The sequence below is a fragment of the Anopheles gambiae genome, chromosome 2 (assembly GCF_943734735.2).
Source record: "Anopheles gambiae chromosome 2, idAnoGambNW_F1_1, whole genome shotgun sequence".
Taxonomy (NCBI): domain Eukaryota; kingdom Metazoa; phylum Arthropoda; class Insecta; order Diptera; family Culicidae; genus Anopheles; species Anopheles gambiae.
The window spans coordinates 75,473,223-75,500,402 of NC_064601.1; the positions used below are offsets into that span (position 1 = coordinate 75,473,223).

General features: G+C 44.6%; 1 protein-coding gene across 39 annotated transcripts in view; it reads left to right on the forward strand.

The window, feature by feature from the left end:
* Positions 1 to 27,180, forward strand: part of LOC1275761 (CUGBP Elav-like family member 4) — a 320,099-nt gene that overhangs the window by 264,270 nt on the left and 28,649 nt on the right. For all 39 annotated transcript variants that reach the window (XM_061648898.1, XM_061648900.1, XM_061648908.1 and 36 more), the window contains one exon: positions 10,046 to 10,125. In XM_061648898.1, the coding sequence (XP_061504882.1) occupies positions 10,046 to 10,125 (80 nt within the window). The remainder of the gene's footprint in view (positions 1 to 10,045; positions 10,126 to 27,180) is intronic.

The following is a 27,180-nucleotide window of genomic DNA, read 5'->3' on the forward strand; positions in this document are numbered from 1 at the left end:
TGTCGAGCCCATAAGTAACCTTCGAGGGAGAGCGCTCGAAGTGCCTCTAGGTGGCAACGCAAACGAAGCACAAACACAAAAAAGGAGGCATTTTGGAGCAAGAAAAAGGGCACCCCACCGGGTCGTGCTGTTGTGTGTACCCCTTTTCCATGCCGCTTCCAGGCTGGAGGATGGAAGACGGGCACAATATCCTTTCTGCCATGCTGTACGCCTTGGGGCGATTGAAAGGATTTTTGTTATCCGGTATCGTTCCCCGGTACCCCGGCAACCGTGCAAAACGCCGCCGCCTTGCCATGCCTTCGTGCCATCGGGAAAAGCAGATGGAGGTATTCACAAATCCCGTGCAGGGATGGCCTCACGCACCCAGGCTTATCGCGCCCAATCCACCAGCCGCTTTCTGTTTCCATTCGATTGCACACCATTACCAGTTAAGGTCTCTAATGTAATTTAGCTAACCGGATTCAGCGGCGTTATAACGAACCGACGAGTGAGGCAGTTGATGGCAGCTGCAGGAGGAAACAGCTAACAAACAAACAAGTAAACAGGAGAAAGTTTGACGGAGGAAAAAAAACTGGACAAACAAGGAAGGAAAAAGTAAGAGCTAAATCAAAGCTGCTGATAAGATTGAACCGAAGCCGGTTTCTTTTTGCAGGTTTAAGCATTGATGGCTTGAGATAGCCATCTTGATGGGCATCAATTATGGGGTTAGTAGTTAAGGAAGTGAGTTGAAACTGTGTTTTGGCAACGAAATGTAGGTTCAAAACTGCAGTTTTCAGGATTATTAATGTATTGCTTTGTTTTGCATTTTCGATGCCTTAAGGTGAAGATAAACTCTTACACAATGCTATTTCATAACATCCTTAAGACAATGCAAACAAGACTTATATCACTATTATCACTTCTAAACTATTTGTAATGAAATATTCAGAAGACCATTTATTATTGATTCAAAGTATAAGCCATTGGTTGATGAACAAAAAAAAACAGTTCATTTTGCAATAACGCTAACGCTGGAATAGATTTGCTCGAATGAAAACTAATTCTACCAAAGTACTTCTACCAAACTCCGGTACAATAAGCTGTTTTCCGGCACGAAGGCACGAACAGGAAACCAAACACAGGAAATAACCTTCCCTTCTCAGTTGGAATGCTTCAAATCGCCACATGCTCCACATTACGGCTTCCTCCGCCGCGTGCATAGAGCAACCGGTGTGGAATGCATTCCGTGGTCACCGAGACTGACCACCGTCACCAAACTTTCACACACACACACACCCACACTCACGTGCCCGCTGGATGGTAACTAGTGATCATAAACGAAATTCCGCTTGAAAAATGCAAACAATTCGTCCCAATAATGGTGGCACGATTTCCGTTTCGAAATTAAGCGGCTTACATCGTTCCCGAGCGCGCAGTGGTCGTTTCTGGTTTTGGGGGGACGTTTTGCAATTCGCATCCAATCGTACGCTTCGGCCCAAATCCCACCCTTATTCTCCCGGCACGCACACGTCCGTGCACTGTGACCAACGTTCGAGCCAAATGGTTGGTGCGTGTACGATTTTATAAGTGTTGCTGCATTGTTTACGAGCTACGTGCCATTCCGGTACGCATCCGCGGATCTGAGTGCACGCATCCTAATGGAAAGTGACTCATTTCCCCGGGCGCTTTATATGCTTCTTTTGGTTTTCTTTGTTTTTCCCCACCTGTGCTAAACCAACACGGACCTGGTAGCTTACCTGAACCTGCTTGAAAGTGGGCACGTACCGAAATGTTCTCACACCCGGCAAGACCTGCTGCAACGTTGTAAGCGGCTGGTGGCTGATGCTGCTGATATTATTGCGTTTGCAATTATTAGTCCATAATTTTGAGCAGCTTTGCAGCAATGAAAGTAGTAATTTGGTGCCACAACTTCACGTTCACCTGTCTGCGGATTTGTGTCTCACGATTCACCTTTGCCACTGATTGGTGGGGTTACACTTTACTATGGTGGGTTCATGTTTGCTTCCAGCGTACCGGAAAATACTGGACCAAAGCATCCTCGTCCCTGCCTTCCTGCAGGCACTCTATTCATATCTCAATGGTTTTGTTTTTTGTCTGTCGATCTTGCTCCTGCTGAGAGCGGTTCCATACTAAAAACAAGCCCCACACTAGCCAATTCTGGCAAGAATGAAAATAATCTCCCACTCTCGGCTCTTAACCACAGCCGATAGAATCACCCCGGTAACGGTTGACCGCGTTCCGTGGACCGGAAACTGGGTTCTGTGGCAATGCAGGTGTGGTAGGTAACCATGCGCTATTCCAACCCAAAGCGCCAGCCTATCCTCCACACCACCACCTGCCACGTAATCTCACGATGCGAAACCAACATTCATAATTGCTCTGTGAACATGCTTTTCTCCAAGCGGACGCTCATCGAAGAGACCGATTCCGAACGAGTCCGGCCCCAGTGGGACGCATTCAACCTTCATCGCCATCATCATTCGTACAGCGCCCTTTACCATATGCAGAGGCCTGGACACGCGCGCACATACAAACACATACAAAGACTATAAACCAAACCCACCAAACCAAGCGCTTCGTCGAGCGAGCGGTTTTACGAACTCATACATATTTCTCGTTCGATTTTCTGTTCTGCTTCGGTTGGGTTCATAATTGGATTTTAAAACACTCTCCTTTCGGTTCGCCTTTGTTGAGTGGGTTTTAGTCACCGGGTGCCGATCCTTCACTCTACTCCACGCTTACCCATTCCGCGTCCAAACATTAAAAAACGCCGAACCAAAAGGGTCCTCGCGGACAAATTATTGGTCAGCAGGACGACGATGGGCGAATAATTTCGGTATGCATCGTCCCGGGGAGAAACTAAGGATGGGGTAGATCCTGTGCAAAATGGTGTTCTCCCTTTCCTCCCATCTAGTTTTTACGCTGGTAAACCATTTTCGCTTTACCTTTTCAATCTCGCACTGGTAAAACAGCTTTATGCAGCTGGGCAAAGAGCGTGGTGTGAAACGGGACGAGTTTGGCGCCCGTCACTGTGCCTAGGCTCTGCTTCGGCAAATTAAAGGACCCATTTTTTAATGTGCGCTATGGTTTTTGAAAGTGCTCACCGCGTTTACGGGTTTTGGTGGTGGTAGTGGTGGGTTCTGCATTGATGCCGTTCATTTTTCATTTTGCCCAGCCCCTCGTCGCTTTCCTTTCGGTTCTTGACGAATGGGTTTTGCAATATTTTACCGTTTTTCTTTTTGCTGCAATTCATGTTGTATCACACACGCTGTTGGTGGAACACCGCGCGATGGGTTTGTACGATGAAATTCGAGATTGGGAGACAGTGATGATGGTTAATAGCGTGCCCGGAACGTGTAATTACACTGGGGACAAACGTTTTCCCGTAGAGAATTCGTCCTCTTCTCCCGGGTTTCACTCTGTTGTACCATTATGTTGTTTGTATGATTGAGTACTACACGTGTTCTTTAAGAGCATAAAAAACAGTTCTTTCATCAAAAATAAGTGCTCACGGTATTGCTGTTTAAAGGGATTTATGGTTCAAAAAAATCTGATAACGTACAAAAATTAATACCTATGAAATATATTTTGAACTATGCGTCAATTTTGTACAAAATATCTACTATGAAGTCGCCACACGTTACAATCAATTTGAGTATTAATCTCTTTGTTGTGCGACACGATAACAAAAAGAAATAATTTTGTTATTTGCATATCGTAGATTTATTCAACACATGGTCAATACTTTTGAATAATAAACAAAAATAATTTTAATTTATCAAATCAATTCTTCACAGCTTATACATATTTGAAAATGATAAAAAAAAGTTCAGCCAAACGAGTACCTACTCCATACCACTGGATACTTTTAATTGGAACCCCTAAACTGATTGCAGTGTTCTGTTTTTGCATTTCCACTTCGAAATTATAATTGATTGTATCTGTTTGACGGTACAGATGCACTTCGTCACCTTCGACTATGACAGCACGATGTACGATGTTCGTTCGTTTCAGTGGCGGAACCAACGACAGACCCGTTTCCAAATCAACTTGAAGCTAACGAAATAAACCAAATCGCATACACACAAAAACACACAAGTAAACGTAAAACATAAAATCACAGCTACCGACTCCGAAAACAAAACATTGCCCTACGGCTAGACAAGCTTCTCGGTCCCGAGTCCGGATGACAAACATTCGAATCCGTGCTAGGAAAGAAAACGCGGGAAAAACGGTGGCTGCATCATGCATTCGATTTGCAGCGACGATGCATCATATCGCACCAGGACAAGGAGGGCTAGGTGAATCGACACAAACATGTATGGATGCAATTTTTACAGCAACCTATAATAGCAGTGCCATCGACGCTGGAAATAGCATTCCGTCCGTGCGAAGCTGGCAATCACAGTTGACAGATTTGTTATTTCCAATTTTTCCGTTTCCTATTTCGATCCCGTCCGCTTCCGTGGCTCCCCATTTCTCTGCGCTTTAAGCAGCATTCGACGACCTGAAATGAGAACGCGAAATCGACAGGTCCTCGCCCTGCAGCACTAATGGTGGGGAGGTGCTTTGCTTGGGAAAATTCGGCTGCTTCACTGCCATCGAGTGGAGTGGCAACCGTTCGTCGACGACATCGTTATGATCGCGATGGTGGTGACTGCTTTTCCGTGCGAAGCTCGCTGTCGCTTCTTGCACATCAACTCGTAGCGTACACCGAACCGTACGAGTCATATCTTCTTTAGCCCGAAATAATGTTTGTGCATTTTTCTTTGCCATGTACGTTTCGTCGCGCGCTTCCTCCATTGATGCTTCCCCGGCTCTAAAGCTCGTTTTGCTACGGCTACCGGAAAAGGGTAGAATGTTGCAATATTGACGAACTTTTCACCTCCGGGCAGATGAAAGGATGACTGGTGCTGTGTGTGTGTATATATACATGTGTGTGTGTTTGGAACTCAGCACCCGTAACGAGAGTGTTGCCATCGGTATCGAAATAAACCCACTAAGTGATGATCTTGGCTGTTTTCGAGCAGCAGTACGGTACACGTTTGCAGTGCAAGCATCCGTGGCTTCCCACACCCACTCCATGTGATTCGGCTTGCTTGCGTCCAGGAAAGTCGTTAGGACGTTGAGATGAGTTTTCACTCCAGACCCTCGCAAGTGGATATGAAATGACAAAATTCACATTCTCACACGCCAAGCAGTGCGTTGCGCGCTTCCTACCATCCATTTTCTATTCGACAGAGCGAAAAATATATATCGCTGGGAAGTGTGGCAAACATCGCACTCGCACTGAAACGGAAGCTCGAGCGTCGAGGGAAAGTGGGAGCAGTGCCGACGGAATCTGATGGGGGAAATCGGTAGGACATGCCAACAAATATTGCCGCAGTTATTGAACGGAAACAAGCAATTTGTGAAACGCGATGAGCTGTGAATGTGGATGGCGCTGCGCCGAAAGAGTCTGAAATTTGTTTTGCGGATGATAAGATTTCCTCACTTAGTTTGTGTGTTTTTTTTTTGTTTATATGCTCTTTCGGTAGCGCATCTGAGGAGGAGGGGAATAGCTGGATATTTTGCACTACTCTGCTGGTGGAAAAACATTTTCAAATCCACTCTCTATTCCATTCCGAACGGAGCTGCCGTACGAAAGGAAAACTATCGTACCCTGGCCATGTCTATGCCGGCCATGATTCTTTGGTTTCATCGCGTCAGTTTTGTGTGGGCGCGATGGAATCGAATTGATTGGAAAGATTCAACAGCAACCCAATAGCTGGGAGGCTCCTCGCCACAGGCCCAGGATTCAACAGCATTCAATTGAATTTTAATCTAACAAACGAAGTGCGATCGAATTTGGGCAAGCAATCGGAATGAATAGTGGTGGAAAAAAGCAGAGGGCGTATGGAGCGAAAAAAAACACGCTTGTATTCTATTCCAAACAAATCGATGAATAAGGTTTCGGAAAGGCTTGGAATGAAAATGGCAAAGAGCAGACAGACGGCAGACAGCAAACGAAAACGGGGGATATTATTTGATTGGAATCGATTTTGCATTGCATCGTACGATCGGAAACTAATGTTTTAATGACGTTGAACGATTAGGGCCGAGAGTATTAGCTATGTTCGATGGAGTGCTCTTAAAGCAGTGGATATAGCTTGGGAAGAGTGATTAAAGATAAGTGTTTTATTGTTTGGAGATTAAATTCGGCGAACGAAGCAAACTGCATTGCAGATATCAACAGTCATGGTTGAACAGAAAACTTAATAATTTAGGGTTGTTTGTTTGGTTTGTTGGGTAATATTTTAGATTTTAGAGTTTTTTAAATACATATTCAAAGGATAAGTGGCTTTTACATTATTAAGGAATAATGTTGCTATCGATGTGTTGTTTTATTTTACATAGAAAAAAAAGATTTCAAACGAAAATAGTTTGAATAAAATAATGAAATTATGACAAGAAAAAGGGAGAAATTTCATGCCCTTTTGGCAAAAAGATGATTGCTTATCTTTATGGAGACTTTGAGAACAAGCACATTCGCCTCTTCCCGTTTGGCAAGCTTGCTCTTTGTACTAGAAAAATAACTTTAAAATATTTCATCGACACTGTCTTATAAGTATCTTTTTTATAAATTTTGTTAGTACCGATTTCACTAAAACACACTGAATGTTCATAGACATGATAAATCCTTTTTTTTCAACATCATCAACCTACACAAACAAGGCAAGGCAAATGGCAGGGAACGAGAAAAGCCGCAACTACTTCAAGCAACACGAACATTCCAGAGCATCCTTGTCCGGAGATTGTCCTCCCGGCGCTAGTTCGTGCCTTGCCGCAACCAAAGCAGTCAACCAGTGTCGGACAGTGAATTCAAATTTAGCTTCATGATAAATAAGATAATTAATTTTATTCATTCTCGCTACGTGCCTCAAGCAGCTCCTTGGCACGAGCATCGCGATGGCAACTCTCTGCCGAAGGAAATTCCTACACAAACGTCTGCTGATAAAACCTACTAAAGCGAATAATGTTCCGTGTCTTGAATACAACTACAGCGCGACGGAAGTGAAGCAGTCCTACGAACGCGACCGGGAAAAGCCCTAGAATGAATGTTCATTATAACCACTTTCCAGTTTCCCCCAGACCAATGCTTTGCTGTAGTTGAGCAGATGGGTACAAAATTTGCACTGCCAACGTCCCTTCTGTACATCTCGGTCATTACTTCAATTTGCTCCAACACTTTGTCGATCGATTGGTGTGTGACGTTAGTGGCAGAAATGTGATCACATCCTTTGCCACGTCCATCACCGTCCAATTTGTGGAGCGATAGGGGCGAGTCCGCGTGAAACAGAGAAACCAATTTACTGTCAATCAACCGTAAAGGAAGTGAAACGAACGAATTATTCAGGAGATATTCACAATCCTTTTCTTTCCATTCGTATCCATTATGGATTGGTATGGTTGCGCATCCGTACGCTAAGACAAGACCTCCTCGAGCTGCCTGCGCTACGTGTAAGGGCATGTTACAGAAAATGACGCAACTAGTAACCGGAGCAGTGCGCTGTCAGTCAGCGGTGAAAAAGGTGATTGAAATGTAGGGTCTCGGTGAGAGCCGTTGCCATAGGGATGGGTTTACTAATGAATCAACCAGTTGTCATCTGTTCAATTGCGTTTCGTTACGCGGTGACAAGGGACTGACAGAGATGTAGCTACTTTTTCCCTTCTAAGCTACAACGATTCCATTTCCACTGCCCCATCGTTGACGTGTTTGAGTGTTTCTGCAGCCACTTTTACGTATTTTTACCAGCCATCCAGCCTACGCTGCAAGCAAAAAATTATCGTGAAGAGGGTTCGAAACGAAGCTGCCATGAGAGTGATTTACGCCGAAATTTGTGCTTTTCCTCACACCTTTTTCCCCACTAGATCTTACCTGGCGCCGCATATGGAGCACAATTTTGTTGGCAATATAGAACATCTCAAAAATTTAAGTATAAATCTGTATACTACCATCACTTACCGGTGGGAGGGCCAAATTCATATATATAAACGAACCAACATTGATTGGACTTTGCATCCTTCGTCAAACATCAAAAAACACATCTAACTTGCGACTTGTTCGAGACAGTCCCCTGTCCCCGTTCCCAAAGCACCGTGCGAAAGCTAATTTCAAGTCCCGTGCCTAAACTTTCGCTCAAATCACTCCTCGGTTGAAAAAGGTACAGGCTATACGTCACCGTTTTGATTGGCAACGACCGAACGACGGAAAATGTGAAATGGCCGTGCGCAAAATCCGTCCATCCTACCTGCTGGCACCGCTGAGTTGGATGCCTAGTGTGTATGCCTCCCGTTCGGTTATGGAAGGTATGACTTACCTCTGTCCTACTTTCGCCACACGTTTGCAATCCACGGAAATGGGCGGCTTTTGCCAAACATGAGCATTGAATCGACCAGCCTACGGAATGGGATGGGTAAAAGCTTTTATATTCTCTTTGACCAACAACCAATGGATGTATACATCCTGTTTCCGCTCACTACGTAACACGGTAAGTGCACTGGCACATGTTGCTGTTTACAGGTGTTTAAAACATTTTTACTGAAGGAGTTTAAGAATTAGTGTAAGTTGACTACAACCAATATTTGCCGTATTTCGAGTTTAAAAAGCCTGTATTACATAGAATATTTCATATAAGCAGAAAATATTTAAAACAGTTGTACCAAAATACTGTTTGTGATACAAGTGTGAGTCTTTGTTTTTAATAGTTGTTGCTACATTGGAACATATGCACTGACGGATATGTTTTTACAAACCCTCTGTCCCCGTTGGGAAACATATCCAAGTGTCGAAAGCAATATGTATTTTGCAACAAAGCTACCGATTCGCGTTTTTTATTCGTCTACGCACGCACGCGTGAACCAGAACGATTGTGAAGTTTTTCAATAAAAAATACTTTTATGGCCCAATCTATCGCTATGGTGGCCAACGGTTCCATTGCAATGCTTCGGAAAGGTCAACCGTTTGTACACTACACTCGGCTGATGTGGGGTCCTATCTCTGTCACAGCCTGACCGTCACCGTTTCGATCGTCAAAGTTCGGCCTTAGGGCCAAAACTCATCGATATAGTTCTTTGTTGTTTGTCCTCGGCAGTTGACTCTTGAAGCTCAGCACGTGGTACTACCGTGTCTGGTGATTGTTATTGTTTCGTGCTTTTTTTGTTTTTTGGCGTCTGTTTATTTTTTCTACACAATTTATTTACCCTTTCCTAGCCCAGTGCAGGACAGCAAAGACTGCCATCTGTTGGCGAACTAGATATCCTTTTATTCACTGTGCACCAAAAAGGACGCACCAAAGTCGCATAAACAAACGAAAAAAAAAACCATCGCACACATGTCTGACGGTGTTACTTTATACGGATTTCCTTCGTACCAGAATGGCTGTCAATGTGCCCTAGCTAGGGGGCGCACATCATCGATCAGCATCAGCAAAGGCTCGTGAGTTTTATTTCCCGCAATAAATATCGTCCAGCGTAAAGATCGTTTCGGCACCGGTCAGCGTTGGTGATAATTTGGACGGAAAGATATACAGGACAGCAAGTGCGCCATGAAACTCTCCCGACTGAAATGAATTGACGGAAACGACACCCTGTCGGGCTCGTGCTCCCCGGATTGTCGTTGCCCATTTGATATAATTGTTTATCGATTTCTGATGCGCATCACGCTACAACACACATAGACACCCATGTCACCCCCACTGTTGTGGATTATCCTTGACCGAAGCTCAATCCTGGGGAGCGTCCTAGCGGACGGTTCATTCGGATGGTGTCGGTTCGTTGGCGCATGTTCTTTTTTTGCGATAACATGACCTCCGTACGCGGCACAACGTTTATCACACTCAATACAGAAGTTCGTTATTTTATGTTCTGCAAGGATGATACCTTGTTGTATGGTCAGGAACGATAAACCGTATCGGCATAGTCACATATAGTCAGAAACTATTTATAGTAACTCTTTGTTTGCTTAATGTTTTACTAATTTTATTACTTTCTTGATTCCTTACAGGTTGCGCCTTTGTTAAATTTACCTCGCATCAAGAAGCTCAAGCTGCTATAACATCACTTCACGGTAGTCAAACTATGCCGGTAAGTACACCCTTCAATAACTTATTTTCTACTTATCACAAACTACGGGAAGCCACTTTAAACCCGTTCCAGGCTCACTCGTTATGTCCCATTATCTCTCTCATCTCTCCCTCTCTCGCTCTTTGTTTGTGGTACATCTCGCTGGCGGGCTAAACATCATCGAGCCGAAGCTAAACAAAAATCGTATACCTCGTCCACCTCCAACACTCGACCGTTCGGGGATGGAGGCTCGGCCTGCTGGTGCCGCGACCACCACGCGGGGAAAGTGATTGCGTGTCACTTAATTTAATTTGCCAAAGGGCCCACCCTCGTCCCATCAGATTCGGTGTGTTCGGTTCGATGTCGCGGAAAAGCGACAATCTATAAACATGGAAAGGTTTATCGTACACCTTTTTTCCCCTCTTTGTTCGCGTGTGTTTGTTTTATATTGATGCAACATGAATTTTTACTCAATATCCTGCCCTCCCCCTAACGAAACTAGGGAGCGTATCAACCGAAAGTGCCTGTGGCATTGGGAAGGGATCGTCGTGATGTTTTCGTTCCGCCATGCCAGTGCCGAAACACTGGCTAGCGGAACCGCTCTATTTTCATGAATAATTAAACGAAATTAACTCCTTTCCCGGTGGTGCGTGAAGTTTATGAAAATGTCAAACATTGTTGTTAATTTGTTACTTGTCGCGCGACAAGGACATGGTTGAGGGCCGCTGATAACTTGGTACGGTATGGTTTGGGGGTCCATTATCAATGGTGGTAGTGGTATGCTACTCATTTATTATTAGTACCTTCACTGTTGCCAGAAAGCTTTCAAAAAGGAAAGTTTATTTAACCATGATGTCTTTCAATTTAGTTTAAAACTAACGGTTATTATGAACCAGCCTTTTGCGATACTGAATGAATAACGATACTTTAATTTAAGAGAAGAATAAACCTTTCAAAAAAATGTTTTGCGTGCTGGTTAAACAATGGTTTTACATTACCTTTCAGAAAAAGATGGCAAACCAGCACCACCGCATGGAACGTAATCAAACTAATGCAGTTTGCCAAAGCAAATGTTTGTCCTGTGGCGCTCAAATATATGTACAAAGACGTGTTTGTTTAATTTTGGTCCACTCTAGTGTCAGGTGACAAAACCAAAGCAAATAGACAAACCAAAATGGCAAGGGAACGAAAGAGAGAGAGAGAGATAGAGAGGAAAATAAGAACGCCCCAACTCTACCCACACCCAAGCGAGTTCGGTTATATGCTAGCAACATAAAGCACCAGGTGTGCCTGATGGTTGTCTCAATAATCGGAGCGATTTTTTGTTCTTTGCCCGAAGGATTGTTTCATTTCTCGCTCGTTCCACCGGCGTCCGCTCGGGTTGCATCATCATCGCCCACCACGCCATTTTAGCCACGCTCAGTTCATCCTCGGGCAAGTAAGGACATTAGGTGCGATTCTCTGGCACTGTCCTTTTTTTCTACCTTCCTCCCCAACAAAACCGTAAAGCGGTGGAGAAGTAGTTCCTTTTATTTGCGTTTCGTCTTCGAGCTGCTGCCATCATACGGTCGGGAGAGCTCGCGTGCTGTTTTATTGTCCTGGTGAACAAACCCCAAACATGATGGTACCGGGATGTCGTTTGCAGGATCATCCGACTCTGGTTCCAAGGATATTGTTTCCTCCTGTTCCTGTCCGGCGTCCTGCGTCCTTTCCTTTTAACCATCTTCCACACTATACGTACCCGATTGAATGCTAACGCTAGTCAACAAAGCATCAACTTGGCGCTGGCACTGGGACAACGTACACTATCCTGGGATACGACCTCCCGCTGAGACGGTGCGTCCATACGGTTCGGGAAGCACTGCCAGCGAGATACAGTGGTATGGGAGACCCCAAAAAAAACCCATGATGCACATGTAGCACTCAATTTACTTTTATTATTCTTTTGTTTATTCGCTTTTATTCATTTTATTCCATATTCCGCCCGAAAATTTCCTCGATACGGATTCCGCTTCTAAACATTCCGCGCGAGAGCGGTGGGCAACAGGAAGGGGACATGCCAAATGGAAACCGAGAACGCTGAAGATTCGGGTCCACTTCATCCTGGCCATTACCACCACTACACACACACACACACCCACACCCATCCACCCCGCATTGCCACATCTGCGCCCCTCATACTCCCTGCAGCGTAGCAATTGTTCATCCATCGTCCAATGAGCATCTCGTTTCGAGAGATTCGTTCCTTTATTGGATTCCTTTTTATCGAGCTGCTGACGGTGCTTTTGCTCGTCCTGAAACTGAAACGAAGAAGGAAAAAAGACAGCCACGACAACTGCCATCAGCGGTCGGGAGTATTCCAGCAGCACTCAATGCACGCGCCGCTTCTTTGGACGATTTCTTTCCATCTTTTGCAATAACACGGCTAAAAGATGCTGCTGCTGCTGCTGCTACCCACCGGTTCAAATACAGCCAAAAACACGCACCTACACACATATGGGACGCATCACTTTTGCCCGGGCGTTTGGCATTTCTCTTCGTACGGATCGGTGTTTTTATTTGCACACTGTTTGGTGTGCTTCCTCTATGCCTGGCCACCGCAGGCAAGTGGAGGAACTGCGGGACAAGCTGGGCGGAAAAGGAATTGTTTTTCCGGATTTTTTTCCACTCCGTTACCCGATGGCGCTACTTTGGATCCATTGCAATTGGGGACGCAAAAGCGAGTCAACCAAAACCCAGCGAGTGTTCCTGCTTCATCCGTTGGGGGTTGGGGTGGAACAAAACAAAAAAATACATTCACACTAACACATCCATACAAAAAGAGCTGGATTCGTTCCAGCAAACACACGTATGTCACAGTTGGTAACAGCAAAGGTGCTAGTTACGAGCCGAAAATACGGATATCATGCTTTTTCTTACTTCTTGTGGCCCAACTGCACAGCGGGGCCCGAACAAAAAAGCACAGTCCAAGAGCAATTTTTATGGTGCTACTTTTGTCAGCGAGCATAAGGCGCATCGGCTCATCATGAATGTGTGTGAGTGTGGAACGGAAGAGGAGGACACTTTTCGTGCCCACATTTCCGCTGGGGAATATCGTATTGGGACACCGTTGTTGACATCATTGGTTTTCGGCACCATCATATACAACCAATTAGGTGCAAAAAACGTGCAAAGGACCGTTGGCTATAGCAAGAGAAAGAGAGTGAGTGTGTTTTTGTTTCTGTGTCCGTTTCCTATTGTTCGTGCAGACAATGTATTGGTCCATTTTTTAAATTTATATCCATTGAAAGAGTTGCTAATCCAATAATACAGCATACGTGCGGAGGTGAGCCCTTTTTTCGTTTGGTTTTACAGTCTTTTTGCCATGCTTTGCTAACAATTTTTTCTATTGAATGCTCAATTTCGCTCATTCATCGCCTGGTTTGTGTCTCACATTCCATCCTAGCCATGTTTGGTGGTTAATGCACAACAAACTCCCTTTTCGCCTCACGAACAATCAATAAAATAGGGTTCGCTTCTACTAAAGCCACTGCTCCGACTAACTAACGGAGCAATAATAGAGGCTATCTTTCCTTACGCTACCCTCCCAGCAAATACTGGACGAGTAATGGGCGATGTGCGAATAAAATATGTATTTATTGTTATTAGCACCATTACCGATGTTTCTTGTGAGCTTTATTGTTGCCCCTTTGGGTAATTCTTAAAGCAAGCATGCCTATCGGTACTGCTTAAAGCTGTTTATCTGCTGTTTCTTGAAACAAGACGTACTTTAATGATGATAGAGCACGGCTTGCAGGCATCCTTAGTCCATTGAGAACACGCACAGTCTTTTACGCTATGCTACGAACGAAAGGTGTTGCATTGTCTCGTGTCGCCGTGGCGGCTAAGTGCTCTTCTGACGGTAGTACAATTCACACCAACCGCCGCCAGCTCCAGCTGGGGCTGAGCATGTGCGACCTGTTTGTGAAATGTGGTGTCAAGCTGAAACTTGAAATTCCACACATTTTCGCCGCTACCCATGGACCAATGCCCACAATGCTCACCCTCCACAATCCCGCTTTAAGTATTTGAGCGCAACAGTTCGGGCGATTGTTTAGCGTACGCATGCACTCCGTGTCACATCCTGGCCGGGTTCTGTTTGCCATTTGTACATTCACTTCCACCCGGTGCCGTAGTCCAGCCCATGGACCTACTCGTTGCTGCAGTGCATTTGTGGCGCACAGGGAAGCACACACACTGTCACCTACAATAATAGCCGATGCCCGTACCTTCGACGGGGAAATGTCAGCTATTCCACAGAATTCTGCCACTCAGCAGCAGCGCGGTAGCAGCAGTGTGAAAGTGCACGCCAGAACGTGCGTGTCAACTATTTTGGGTAAAATGTTGTGTGCTCAAAACGTGCGTCTGACTGCGTGTGCCCCCCCTCCATGTAGATTCGCGTAATGCCAACCAGTTGTGTGCTTTGTAAACGCATTCCCTGTGTCTGTGTACCGGTGTTTTCGAACAGCTTCACACCCGGCTGGAGCTCGTATGGTACCGTCGAAACTGGATTGGAAAAACGCCGAGCGAGAGAGGTTGTGTCAGTGGTAGTAGGTTGCGTGGTAGAACAATATTTATTTAGTCACTGCACGGTCATTTCCGTTGGCCCCGGTAGCTGTAACGGGAGTTGCTAAATCCGCCTGTGTATCCGTGGGCACAGGAGACATCGCTGCTTTGTGTCGCTGGTCCGATCGGAGCTTAGACTGCAAGGATTAAACGTCAGCTCCGGGCGGCGACCTACCGTACTGCTGCAGGTGCAACCCTTTTGCACTTTAATTTGGGCCTTTCCGGGGTGCAGACATGCACCGAGTTGACATTTTAATTGAATGGTGCTTTTGTACAGGTGTTTTTGCTACGGGCAAAAACATCCCTGCAAATCGTTTAGCAAGGTTTGCTCTTTTGTGCTACTATTGATTGACAAAATAATTTGGAAAGAAAATTTCAATTTTTGTTCTGTTTGCTTAATTTGTTTTAAAGTGTATAAAGTTTACGTACATTATTAAATATCACGATAGCTATTAGGGTTAAGTTTATTGCAACAAAAAAATCTTTTCCAAAATTTGTACCTGCTATTTTGCCTAAAGTTTTCAATCTCGCAAGACTTTTTAGGGTGCTAAATCGTTTACATTCACCACTTGGACACCATAATCAAAAGGTGGTTTCGAAAACGGACGACCTTCCGCCGCCGGCAGATAATCTCTTTGTTCTCCATTCAACAGTAGACTTCGTAGCACGTCCCGCCTGTTGCCCAAAGATAGGGGAAGGTCCCATTCATCGGGGATCTTCCAATCACTTTCCAACCGATGGTAAAAGATTATCCTTTACTCGCTCGTGAGCAGGCAACAGGCTGGCTGCGATGGTGGTCGAAAATCAGCTTGGTCTTCTATTGAAGCACCATCAATCGTCTGTTGGGCCGCTCACTCATCTTCCCATCCAGCGCTCTTATTCTCTTGTTCCTTCTACTAAACCTGCTATTTAATATGCGCCTATATATTTTATGAATAGGACCATCCATACATCCGAGCGACCGAGCAAAGCGGAAAATCAAACGGGAGGAAGAGTGATTGCATATTCGAACATGAAGACAAATCCGGCTGATCGGTACGCCAAAGGTGGGCTGGAAAACTCACAACAAAACCCGTTCAATCTCGAAGAAGCTCTTCCCTCCACCCGTTGGCTTTTTCGTACGTGAAAGGAAACGATCATCGACAATGCTGCCGATGATGGTAATGATGGTGTGGCTTCATTCGGTTCGACTTTCCGCACCAATGGTGAATAGAGAAAAAGTTGTTGAATGCTGCTGGGCCTTTCATTCACGGTGGTTTGGATTATGGGCCCCATTCCCTCCGAACGAAGATAATGGTAGACTTCGGTCGGATTTGCTGCATTGTGAGACGAGATTTTTAGTCTGCATCCTGGGTGATCATACGCTTACCGACAAGCTAGGTAGGCTGGAAACCAGAAAATCGACAACAGCTGCACATTGTAATATTCAAATTGTCAGCTGCTCTTGCTATCTTAAGGGTAGTGGATTTGTGTTAGCTTCAATTAAATTCAGGAAGGAGTGCGTTACCAGTGCAATTATGGTTCTAATAGAAAAGAAATGTCTGAATATCTTATGAGGCTTTCTGAGATTTGATTATTCACAAAACTATAGGAGCTATTTTAATGCCCGACTAAAAAAATGTTTTTTTGTATTGCATTAATAAATGATGTAGTTACTTACGTTTAACTGATAATTACATGACATTACTTTGACAGTTTACATTTCATTTTTAACCTGTTTTTTGCCGTACCTATAACCACATTTTGTGAGTTACTTTGAAATCGATCCCCTCTACCCCGAACGCATAATTTACTAGCAACAACTAGTTCCTCTTCATTTTATCGCATCGCAGCACTTATTCAAAAACCAATCAACAATTTTAGTGTTTCTCGTCGTGTAAGAACCGTACAAATACACACATAAAACTCTCACTTACATTCCAGCCAATCTCTGATGCGAAGGCGAAAAAACCGTCGGCAAAAATTGCCATAAAATGCGTGCCGGTCTAGCTTTGGCCAGCATCCCACTGAAACCATCCCCCATCCAATGGGCAGGTTTTGATTTGAAGCAACAACATTTTATGCGCCGATGTTTTATTGCACAACGTATCGATACAATTTACTCTTTATCGTACGCTCGCCTTTTCCTTTATTAATATTTCCCAGTGCCATAATTTTTGATGGTTTTATTGACAAGAAATCCGACCGAAACCGTTTCGGGGCAACATCCAAGCGCAACCGGTACAGAAGGTGGAGGCTGTGAATAGCGAAAGAACACTGCCACAAATGGGCAGGAAAGTATTACTTTGCTTGACAACAATTTTCGGGGAAATTCCATTACGTGTTACCCTTCCCTTTGTGGGGACGTTGTGTTCTGGCCGACCGGGTTATCAGTAACGACGAAAAGCGTCGGACCACTTTTACTCTTGAAACGATAGATTCTGATCCAATCGAAAGTCCTTGCGCAGTGGGATAAGCTGTCAAAATCGAACGGACTGCTTTTAGTGCCCCAGTGCCTGGCGGGAAAGCCTTTTGTGGCCAAAGTGTGCTAGCGCTTTCCCGCCAAGCACATCTAGATGGATCAATAAAATTTATAGCCGACACGAACCACATCGCATGTTCGCAAGGGGAAACTGTTTTGTGATATTGTACGCTTACGATTTCATACATTTTAGGACTGATGGCTGCCCATTCACGTAAAATGTAGCCTTTACCCAAGAAAAAACAGCCACCAAAAATCTATCATCGTTGCACTTTTCACAAACTGGCTGGAATTATTTGGATCAAAACAAGCCCAACCCCTGGTGCTGGTGGAGATGGAAAGTGATGGAATCGTAAAATCGAATGAAATTGAAAACAAACAACTCTAGTGGCAGATTCGTTTTGGAACCGCTCACCACACAGAATGGCCAAAACCTTCATAAGACTTCGGGAGAACGTCGAAAGATCGATCATCGTTTGAAATCAGCAGCTCAGCATTTAGGGCACCAAATATTGTTCTCAGCGGTGTTTGACTTTCACTGGCACAAGCAGCACGCAAGCAAAAAGCAGAAAAAAACAGAATCTTTCACTCAAATATTTATGTCCCTTCCCCACGCCAAGCTCCAAACCACCGGGATGGGATTCGTCGATCCCTTAATAGTTCAATATTTAATGTTTGCCTTACAGTATTTGAGCTCGTTCCTTATACCTCATCGTGGTACGCGTGGTTCGATTCGAGCGCTTTCCGACCGATTCGGCGTTCTATCAGGGTAATCCCCACCGTCAATGAACGTTTGGTTCGCCAAAAGGTTCCATATGGCTTGTGGAAATGTGTGTTTTTCGTATCCTTCTTGATGCAGGCCAACATTTCTACACTCTTCGGAAATTTCAACAACGAAAAAAATAAACCAAGCTTGCATATTCTTTCGCCCCAGGGTCCCTCCTTACACACAATATTTATGGCTTGAAAATGACGCTCGGCAAGCTTTAATCGAAGAGGAAACACGATTACGACCATGGAACAATCATTCCCATTTCGGTGGTATGTGAGAGCGGGCGTGAGTGTGAAATTTTGTTTCCCTTCTTCGCTTCCCCATGCAAGCTCGTAATGCTTTGAAATGGCAGCTTCGAGACTAAAATCTCGCCGATCGTTGCCTCGTATTGCCATTTTGCTGCCACCACCACAATATGGAGATTGTGCTTGTAAAAGGCCACCCCCAGGCGACCGGGGCTCTCGCCCGGGTGCTGGAGAACCAACATTAAATTAAATGTTAATGGCTCCGTTATGATAATGGTGATAATTTCGATGAAAGGAACCGTAAATGTGAATATCCGGAAGGTTTTTCCTTTATTTATTTCTTCGTTGGTTTTGGTACGAAGAATCGCTACTATAGGAGTTCGTCCTCATGTAGTAACGTAACAATGATTTGGTGAAAAGGAAAAAGAAAACGGATAAGAGCCTCACTGTAACATGCAAGTATTTTAGGTTTTTCTCCGTTCTTTGTTATGTGTTAGTGATAGAAATCTAAATTTCCTTTGGTATGGTGTGTTGCGCTTAAATTGAAGGGTTTTATGTTACAAAAAAGAATATTCTGCTAGCTTATCACAGCGAGTATACATAGCGGAATTTGGGGCAAGTGTGCCATACGGGGCAAGAGTGCCACCAAGCATTTTTCCTTAAAAACTTTAGTTTAATGATCAATTGTGTATACAGTTGGTTGCTTTCCAATGACTAAGTTTTCTGAGCCTAATTTCATATAGACCAATCGATATTTCCCATTGTTTTGAACTGATTTATATTGAGTTTCAAAATAGAGCAGAATATTATAATTTTTTAATCCAACCAAATAAGCTCTCAAAAATCATGCGAACAATCAACCGAGAAAATATTTACACCACCGTATAGCTGAAAAAAACGTATAATTTTTTGTGGGGTTAGTTGAAAAAAACTTTTTTTTTTGTCACTGAAAAATTCAATTTCAAGAAAGTTACAACTTTTGGGGCAAGTGTGCCATCTCTGTTTGGGGCAAGTGTGCCGCCATCTTTCATAGGCGCGAGCTGTCAAAAATGTAAACATTGTTGTAGCGTGCTGCGGAATGGTGCGCTATTGTTAGCGGATTCCACGCCAGAAAAACAGAACAGTAAAAAAACCATATTGTGGTACAATTGGTGGTCAAAAAGGGTTCATTGGTGACTAAATACATGTAGGAATACATACACTAGTGGTACAAACGTAATAATTTCCAACTATCTAAGAAATACGGTTATTTTAACCAGGTGGCCGTCTTGCCCCATACGAGTGGCACTCTTGCCCCATAGCCCAAAAAAGAACGTCTTTTTGGATCCTTTTTAAAACACTTCAAAAACTGTTTTGTTTGCACTTTTTTCAAGCGAAACTCATTTATAAGTGAGGAAATAGATGTAAAATGGTTATGAGATTTAAATCGGCTTTTGAAAAACACGTTTTAGTGAGTTATAACTTGAAATGCTTAAGGTGGCATACTTGCCCCAAGTTCCGCTACGTGTTATTATTTACATCTTATGTTGATCATAATGTTTATCCCCTTCTCTTTGGGTGTTTCTCGTCTTAATCCGTTAATAGGACTAACCTTTTTACCGATGCCCACCTCATCCATCGCTAAACTGGTTGCAAATGATGGTTGATGAGAATTGATCGAAAAAAACCTTACAGTTAAACGCCTCCCCTAAAGCAAAAGTACGGTCAGGTTCAGTAGTACCTTTTGCGTATGCCCAATACTTCACTCGCACATCACGATTGCTAACACTCCTGTTACAGACCACTCTCCCGAGACACACCTTCGTCTCCCTGTACCTAAATGTGAGCCCGATTCAACCAGACCAATCCACTTTCATTCGATTGTCCCGGTGGGCTATGTTCCGGTGAGCGGTGTACGAACGCGATTGTTTGTTTGTGCTGCTTTTGCCCCTCCCTTACTCCTCCAGTGCGTCCTACCAGCAACATTAGCGAGGCCCTCTAATCCACCGGACGTGTCTGTACGGACGCAGCTGGAGATTATGCTATCAAAAAGCACGCTTCTGGGCCGGCTAGCGTCCGCTCGGATCGGGTTTCGCTGTTGCAAAAGTGTCCGGGTCATCATCCTTGCTGTCGGTGCATTCCTATTCAGCACAGTCGGCCCGAGACTCGGACTCAGAGAACGGTATTTAAATATTAATATTATTTTAGGATTTATTCAATTTTACCAAAACAAACAAACGGTCACTCTGAACAAGCGAACCGAGTGAACGCTGAAGAGGAAAATAATGGGTGGGGGGGAATGGGTGGAGACTCGATGAAAGAGCTGGTTGAGTTCGGCGACGTTTGCTCCAATGGGCAAATCAACCGCCAAGTGAACGAGCCGAACCGACACGGGCGCACGGACAAAGATGCAACGTACCAAAAGGTGGCACTGTTAATGTTTCCCATCCAACCAGCTTGGCACTTTCCGGACGCTTGTAACGGTATGGTGGAGGTGGAGAAAATGTAAAATTTTTCCACCTGCTCCCTGCCTTCAGTACATTCCCTGTCGCGCATTTCCACAGTCCACAGTCGAGTCCGTTCCGATGAAGGTTGAAGCCTCGACGCCACTAATGGATCCGGTGCCGGTGGGCGAAGCAAATGAAGAGCGCTGGGAACGAAATATGCAGATTATGTTTGTTGAATCATTAAAGCAAAAGGCGCGGCCGCCGCGTTGCGAACCACCAGTTACAACGCTTGCTCCGTTTGGTTCGGTTGCAGGTGGCGCCCTTTCGGGCGTAAAGCAAACAAGCGACCCGACCGAACCGAAAACAAAGCCCGGTTCGGACCATCCACTGGGGCCGGGCAGCAGTTCACGAGCTGGGACTTTGGACCACTTTCGCGGTGCCATCTAGCGTTCTCTCGCTGTGCTAATGGTGAATAGTTCACCGGAATGGATGGGTGAATAGGAAAACCGGTCAGTTGCAAACGCTGGGACGAAAAATGACATAAAAGATCGACGGACAGGTTAAACACACTAACTAACCCGACGAAAGAAAACTCAAATAAACGAGGGGAGATGATGATGGAATGGATAATGATGATGATGATGATGATTGCAGGACATGATGAAGGACTTGAAAGAAATTTGTGTCAGCTTTTGCAACCCTAACATTTGAAAGTCATAGCAGAATATTGTTTTCTTTTTGTAGTGAACATTTTGGTTTCAAAAACATAGGTTTTGAAACGGTGGTATGTAAAACAAAATAACTTATAACAAGAGACTTTTAAAAACGTTTTAGTTTAAAGCTATATTTTTAAATGCATCTGGCATGCGATGGACACAGTTATATTTCTCCATAACATAATGTTACATGCCTATTTTCAACAACGCCCGTCCACCCACAGTTGCTTCTAATGAACGCTAATGCATTGTTCTGTGGTGAGAGGTTAGATTCTAACAGTGCGGCCAATCGTTTGACGAACTAATATCCCTCAGGACTTTGTTACTTCAAAAGCTACTCTCTAAGGAGGGCAAGTCGTCAAAGATACTTTAAGACAGCTCGCCTTCGCAATCTACTCGGGCAGCTACTCTGGAGCTCCGGAGTTCGAAGGAACAGAACCGACCACACAATCACACAAACACACACCAACCTGTCCTTCGTGCGCGCTGTAAGAAAAGTTTCTTCATCAAAAATATTGATTTATGCTTGTTTTGCGACTTTGGCACAGGACGGTGGTTCGAGGTTTTCGGTTGCGCCAATTCCCCGGGGGGCATCCTGGACGGCCGGGGCTGATTGGAATCCGGCCAACCTTTAGATCGCTCCCTAAAGTTGCTTTAATGGAAAATATAACTCAATTTCCTCCCGATTCTCAGGTTACGCGACGGTTCCTCGTCAGAATCACGTCCACGTCGCCGGCTTGACTAACACACGGGTACACACACACACACCGCTGGTGGTGGAGGACGAACGTTGTAGGTTATTATTTCCGATCCCCGTTTGTATTCCGTGGCGAAGCCGAGGAAAAAGAAAAACAAAAAAAACTGAAAGAGGCATAGCACGGCCACGGAAAGAATTGCACAAACTTTCTCCTTTTTCCAGTGGCACGTTTCAGTTGCTTCTTACCAGAGTAGAAAAAAAGGAACAGATACAGCAAAAAAAAACTAACATGCGGTCTGGTTGAGTTTTCTATCACTTCACATACCTTCTCTGTTCAGCCCATAACCCAAGGCTTCCATGTCGTGCGCAATCAATCATCGATGGATTGCGTAGGCGTAGTTTTCGGTGTCAAGGATAGGCGGATCGGAAAATTGATACTCGGACGCAAAGGTGCGATTCCGTGCGATGAGCCGTACCTGGTTCATTCTCTTCCCGTTAAACCTCTCAGCTGCCACTGCACGGCTACACGAATCGCATGTTTCGCTGATTTTCCGACCGCCCTGATACCTCAGTAACCCTCCCGAAGTGGCGAAATACGAGAGGGCGAAGAAAGGGGATAAAAACATCACGGAATACAAGAAGAACGAAGTGAGGATATTGCATTACATCGGGTGCCATGATTGCTGCCGAATGCGAAAGGTTGTAGCAATATTGCCGGCGGGCGCGCGCTCACAGTACAACATGCTGAGCGAATGTTTATTAAAGGTACATGGTTCTTCGAATACGAAAATGTTTTGCTCTCGGTGCCGGCAGGATGATAGAATGAACAGATCTAGTGAAAAAAAGAAGCAGAAAAAAGAACCTCTAAACATACTGCGCGCTGTCTGTGCCCGTCTGTGTGCACTAATGATCTTGTCCTGTGTGGCGCTAGTATATTGAATAATAAAGCCTCTTTCTATGCACACTGGAGCTTCGTCCGCGTCTTCATTTGACAAGGATATGTAGTGTGTAGGGCGAACTGTTGTGAATGTAAACTTAATCTGAACATTGTTGGCGGTCTTCCTTCAAACACAATTTAATCAATTTGTGCTCATGCTTCCCTTAAACACATCGTGCATAGACACTCTCAAACGGTTGTGGTTTCACAATGTGAACCGGAACGAAACGGAACAAACCTCTTCGCGGCTTTGCCTCTATCACCCTTCCCAACTCGCGTGCTGCTTGTTGCTTTTAATGATAAACTAATATCGCACGACCGAGCTTCGAGTGCACCCACAGCAACAGAGCTGGGCGTGTCGAGGCACCATAACTACAAGTGGTTGCTTCAACCTGATGGTCTACCATGCCACCCTACCGAAGGGTCCCGATCAATATTTGTGGTACCGTCTTTACTCGTTCGATGAGGATTAAGTTTTTTGTTTGTTTGGTTTTTTTTGCTCGTTCAACAATGCTGATAAGCTCCTATCAACTAGTCGGCATCGATATCGGCCACGAATGCTGAAGTTCTTTCGGTTCGCCGCACTGGAGCTTCCTTTGTTTCGAAGACGCCTTGAACGGAATGGCTTCACTGGTGGCGATGACTCATCAGAAGACCATAGCATGGACGGTGAAGTGTTGGCGCTGACCAGACCAGTGTACGTTATTGCGATGATTAAGTGATTATAAATATTTACCCTATAGCTGTATTTGCTACAAACACCGCATAAAACACTATGCAGCTGTGAAACAGCGTAACACAACTCATGATGATAGAAGTCTGAGGACGCAATGAAACAGCATGTGGAGGCTTATACAGGAAAATTGTGACTACATTCGACCAAATTAAGTGCAATCAAGCCTTTTCAAGACCTTTCGAAGTTTTTTGTACAAAGGTTTTATACGCGTCAAGGGAAAATTATTTACAAAAAAAAAATAGATTTTAGAGAATCTCGAGTACACAAGCAAACGTATAAAATGCGTACTGTAGCTTAGTTTTTACAGCGGTGCAATCGAAATAAGTGCTTATTTTAGTAATCCTTAACATGTTCCACTGACATCAACCTGCTGTGCCATTCAATAATCCTTATCCTCATCACAATCCTAATCTTAACTATCAAAACGCTGCCAACGCAATACGGATGTCTCTTTTTGACTTTGAATCTTTTAATTGTTCCAGTCCAAAAGTTTTCCCCTCGAGGGTAACCCACAACGTATGCAAACATACGGGTTTGCTCGGGTAGATTTTAACAAATCAATCTACTCACTGATATCGCTCGACATTTAAACACCCCGCATTCAACCGGACACCTATCCCTTCCGTTCATCGAACCATTGTAACTAATTCCAACGAGTATGTCGCTTTCTTAAGAAGTGAAAGGTCACTGACGGTACATTGGAAATCTCAGCACGATGCCGCTTAATCCTACCGCACTACGATCGTTCGACCACAATGGGTAAAAGTCAAGCTGTAAAATGAAACGAGCACAGAAACTCCGAAGCCCGCCCAACCCAAACCAGCAGGACCAGTGAATGCCGTGGCTGTGGATAACCCCAAAACACCATGTAGCACCAGTGAGCTACCGTGTGTCGGTCGCACTAAATGAGAGTTATAAAATTTGTCACAAACTTACAGAAATCGTGTCTCTATCGTGTTGGGGTTGAGCTGGCGGAAAAGTGGGTGGGTCAGTACCGACCGAAGGATTTAAGGGCTTTCCTATGGGGTTCGATTTCGATGATGTCACTCTCGCTCCCTGGTGCAGGACACAAACCGAGAACACCCTTGCTCAAGAAAGGATTTTAATCGGGGAACAAGTTTCTAAACTACCTAAATTAAGGGATATTGGCCGGATAGTTTTATGAAGCAGTCCCTGGGCGCTCTTCCACGAGAGGGGAGAGGAGATTTTAGACAAAAGATTAAAAACTTCCACCCAACACATCAAGACAGACAGACCGGTTTTGTGGACGACGCGATGAAGCGGAAGCGAAAGCACGACGCCGGTGGACCCGCTACGGGAGAGGGAGGAGGGGGGATTCGCCAAATTCACCCTTAGCGTCGATGGCTGCGATGGCTTCATTACAACCTCCCCCCCCCAAAGGCGTACCGAAAGAAAAACAGTTTAATTATAAGATATCCTATGTGACATGCATTCATTACTGAGCTCGTGAGCGTCCGTGTAGTAGAGCGTTACACTTCTGTGCGCTGGGTACCAGCCGGACCTGTCCATTCACTGCCGAGACGGTTCCGAGCGGTTCGCTGGCAGCTTAATCGAATTGGAGAAAGTTTTACCCTCACATACGGACGAATTTTCCCCGAATATCCACCCCATTGTCCCATCGGAGCCGTTGCTTTTATGCTCAAATGGATGTACGTTTGTAGCCAGGACAACGGACTAATGCTGTCTGCTTGGGTTCGGCGAGGGGCCCAGCAGTCGCCATGTGTGCTTTGCGGGTTGTGAATGTGTCCACAGCATCTGTGTAGTTAACCGGACTGGCGTTGGGTAGATAACTTAATTTCTGTTCTTCGAAAAAGGAAACGCGTCTACCATGCTCCTTTGCTGCTTTGCCGGGCAACCCTTGCCGGCTAGCCAATGGAAGGAAACCTTAGACACCAAAAACATATTCTTGTCGTCGCATAATATGTGCTAAACTGTATTTTATCTTTCGGAAATATAATGAGAACAGCTTTTACCATCCACCCTATCACCCCTCGGTCGTACCCGTACTCCGGTGCTGGTGGTACTACTGGCGCAACGATACTTTTAATCCCGGATTTAAGTGGTTTCCTTCCGCCGCAACGGAGTAGCTAAATTTCAGTTTTGCGGCAAAGATCGCATAAAATAATCAACAAATTATAAGTGAAAATCCAGATTTGCTCCATCCGAATACGGGTTGTGCACGGTGTCGGACACCGGTTGAGCTGCATGTTGTATTTGCATCCATGAGCAGTGGCACTGGAGACGAAAACAAAAAAAAAACAGGCGTTGAGTACCCGGAGATAGGTTGGTTGTCGTGCGATTATGCAAATTAGAAAATGAAACTGCATCTCATTTCCATCGCTACGCTCGATCTCTCCATCAAACGCTTCCTGATGAGCGGAGTGCCTTGCGCTGGGGTTAACGGGGAAAAGGCTGTGGCTCGGATTCATCCCATAAAGATGGCTATTTCTAAGTCCCGCAGCGAGGTCGTAGGGTTGTGTTGCGAGGATGTGTCGGAAAAAGCAAAAACATTCCAATGCAAAGTGTAGCATCAAATGCAGATAGAGCTGCATTCAGCAAGCAATAGATGCGGAATAGGTGCTACCAGCACTCCAGCTCGCTCTTCTTTTCGGTGGACCGAAAAAAGGGGAAGAATGAAGGTGTCGAGTGTGAGGGGGTCGGAAAATCTCCTGGTAATGCGATATATAGAGCAACAGCTTTGCACACCCTGAACCAGAAGGCCGTGTGCAGTTTTTCCGCTGATGTTTACAAATTGAATCATGAATATTCTATTTTTCACTCCCATATTTCTCTCCATTGCGACTGTTTGCCACGCCATATTTTGCATTTCGTCGCCGTTGGTTTAACAGCATGACGCGGGGTGGTTGACGCCAATCGACCACAGGTCCGTAGAGAATGAGACTGTGGTAGAAAAGGAGAACTATGTGTTTTAGTACAAATTTTGTTTCAAATCGGTTTCACACAACGTATTTTCAACTTTTGTCTACTTTTTTATGAAAATGATAAGATTATGCTATTAAGTGTTGAATATTTGAATGGTTTTGCATAATTATTTCTAAATATAATGTATTTAATCGCTCTTTTATTACCATTACCTTATTTACGTTGTCTGACTAACTTCAACCGATTTAAAATATGATCCGGACAAAACCTAAGTTATACTCTTTTTAAGGATAAGCATGTTTAATTTCCCATCCTTTCAATCTTTCACGCTCTCTCCTCGCCCTCCTCCTCCCTATCTCTTTCTCTTTGACTTCTCCAATAGCTCTTCGATGTAATAAGCCATATTTAAAGTATGATAGATGAGTTTAAGCCTCTTATGACTACACGCTGTCGATAGAATTGAGTACCGCCTCTCGAATTGAGCCACCAGTCTGTGCAAAATGGTTACTCTTACAAAGTATATCAGCATGCAATGTGTTCACGGATGGCGCTTCATAGAGCTTTAAAATTATCCTTT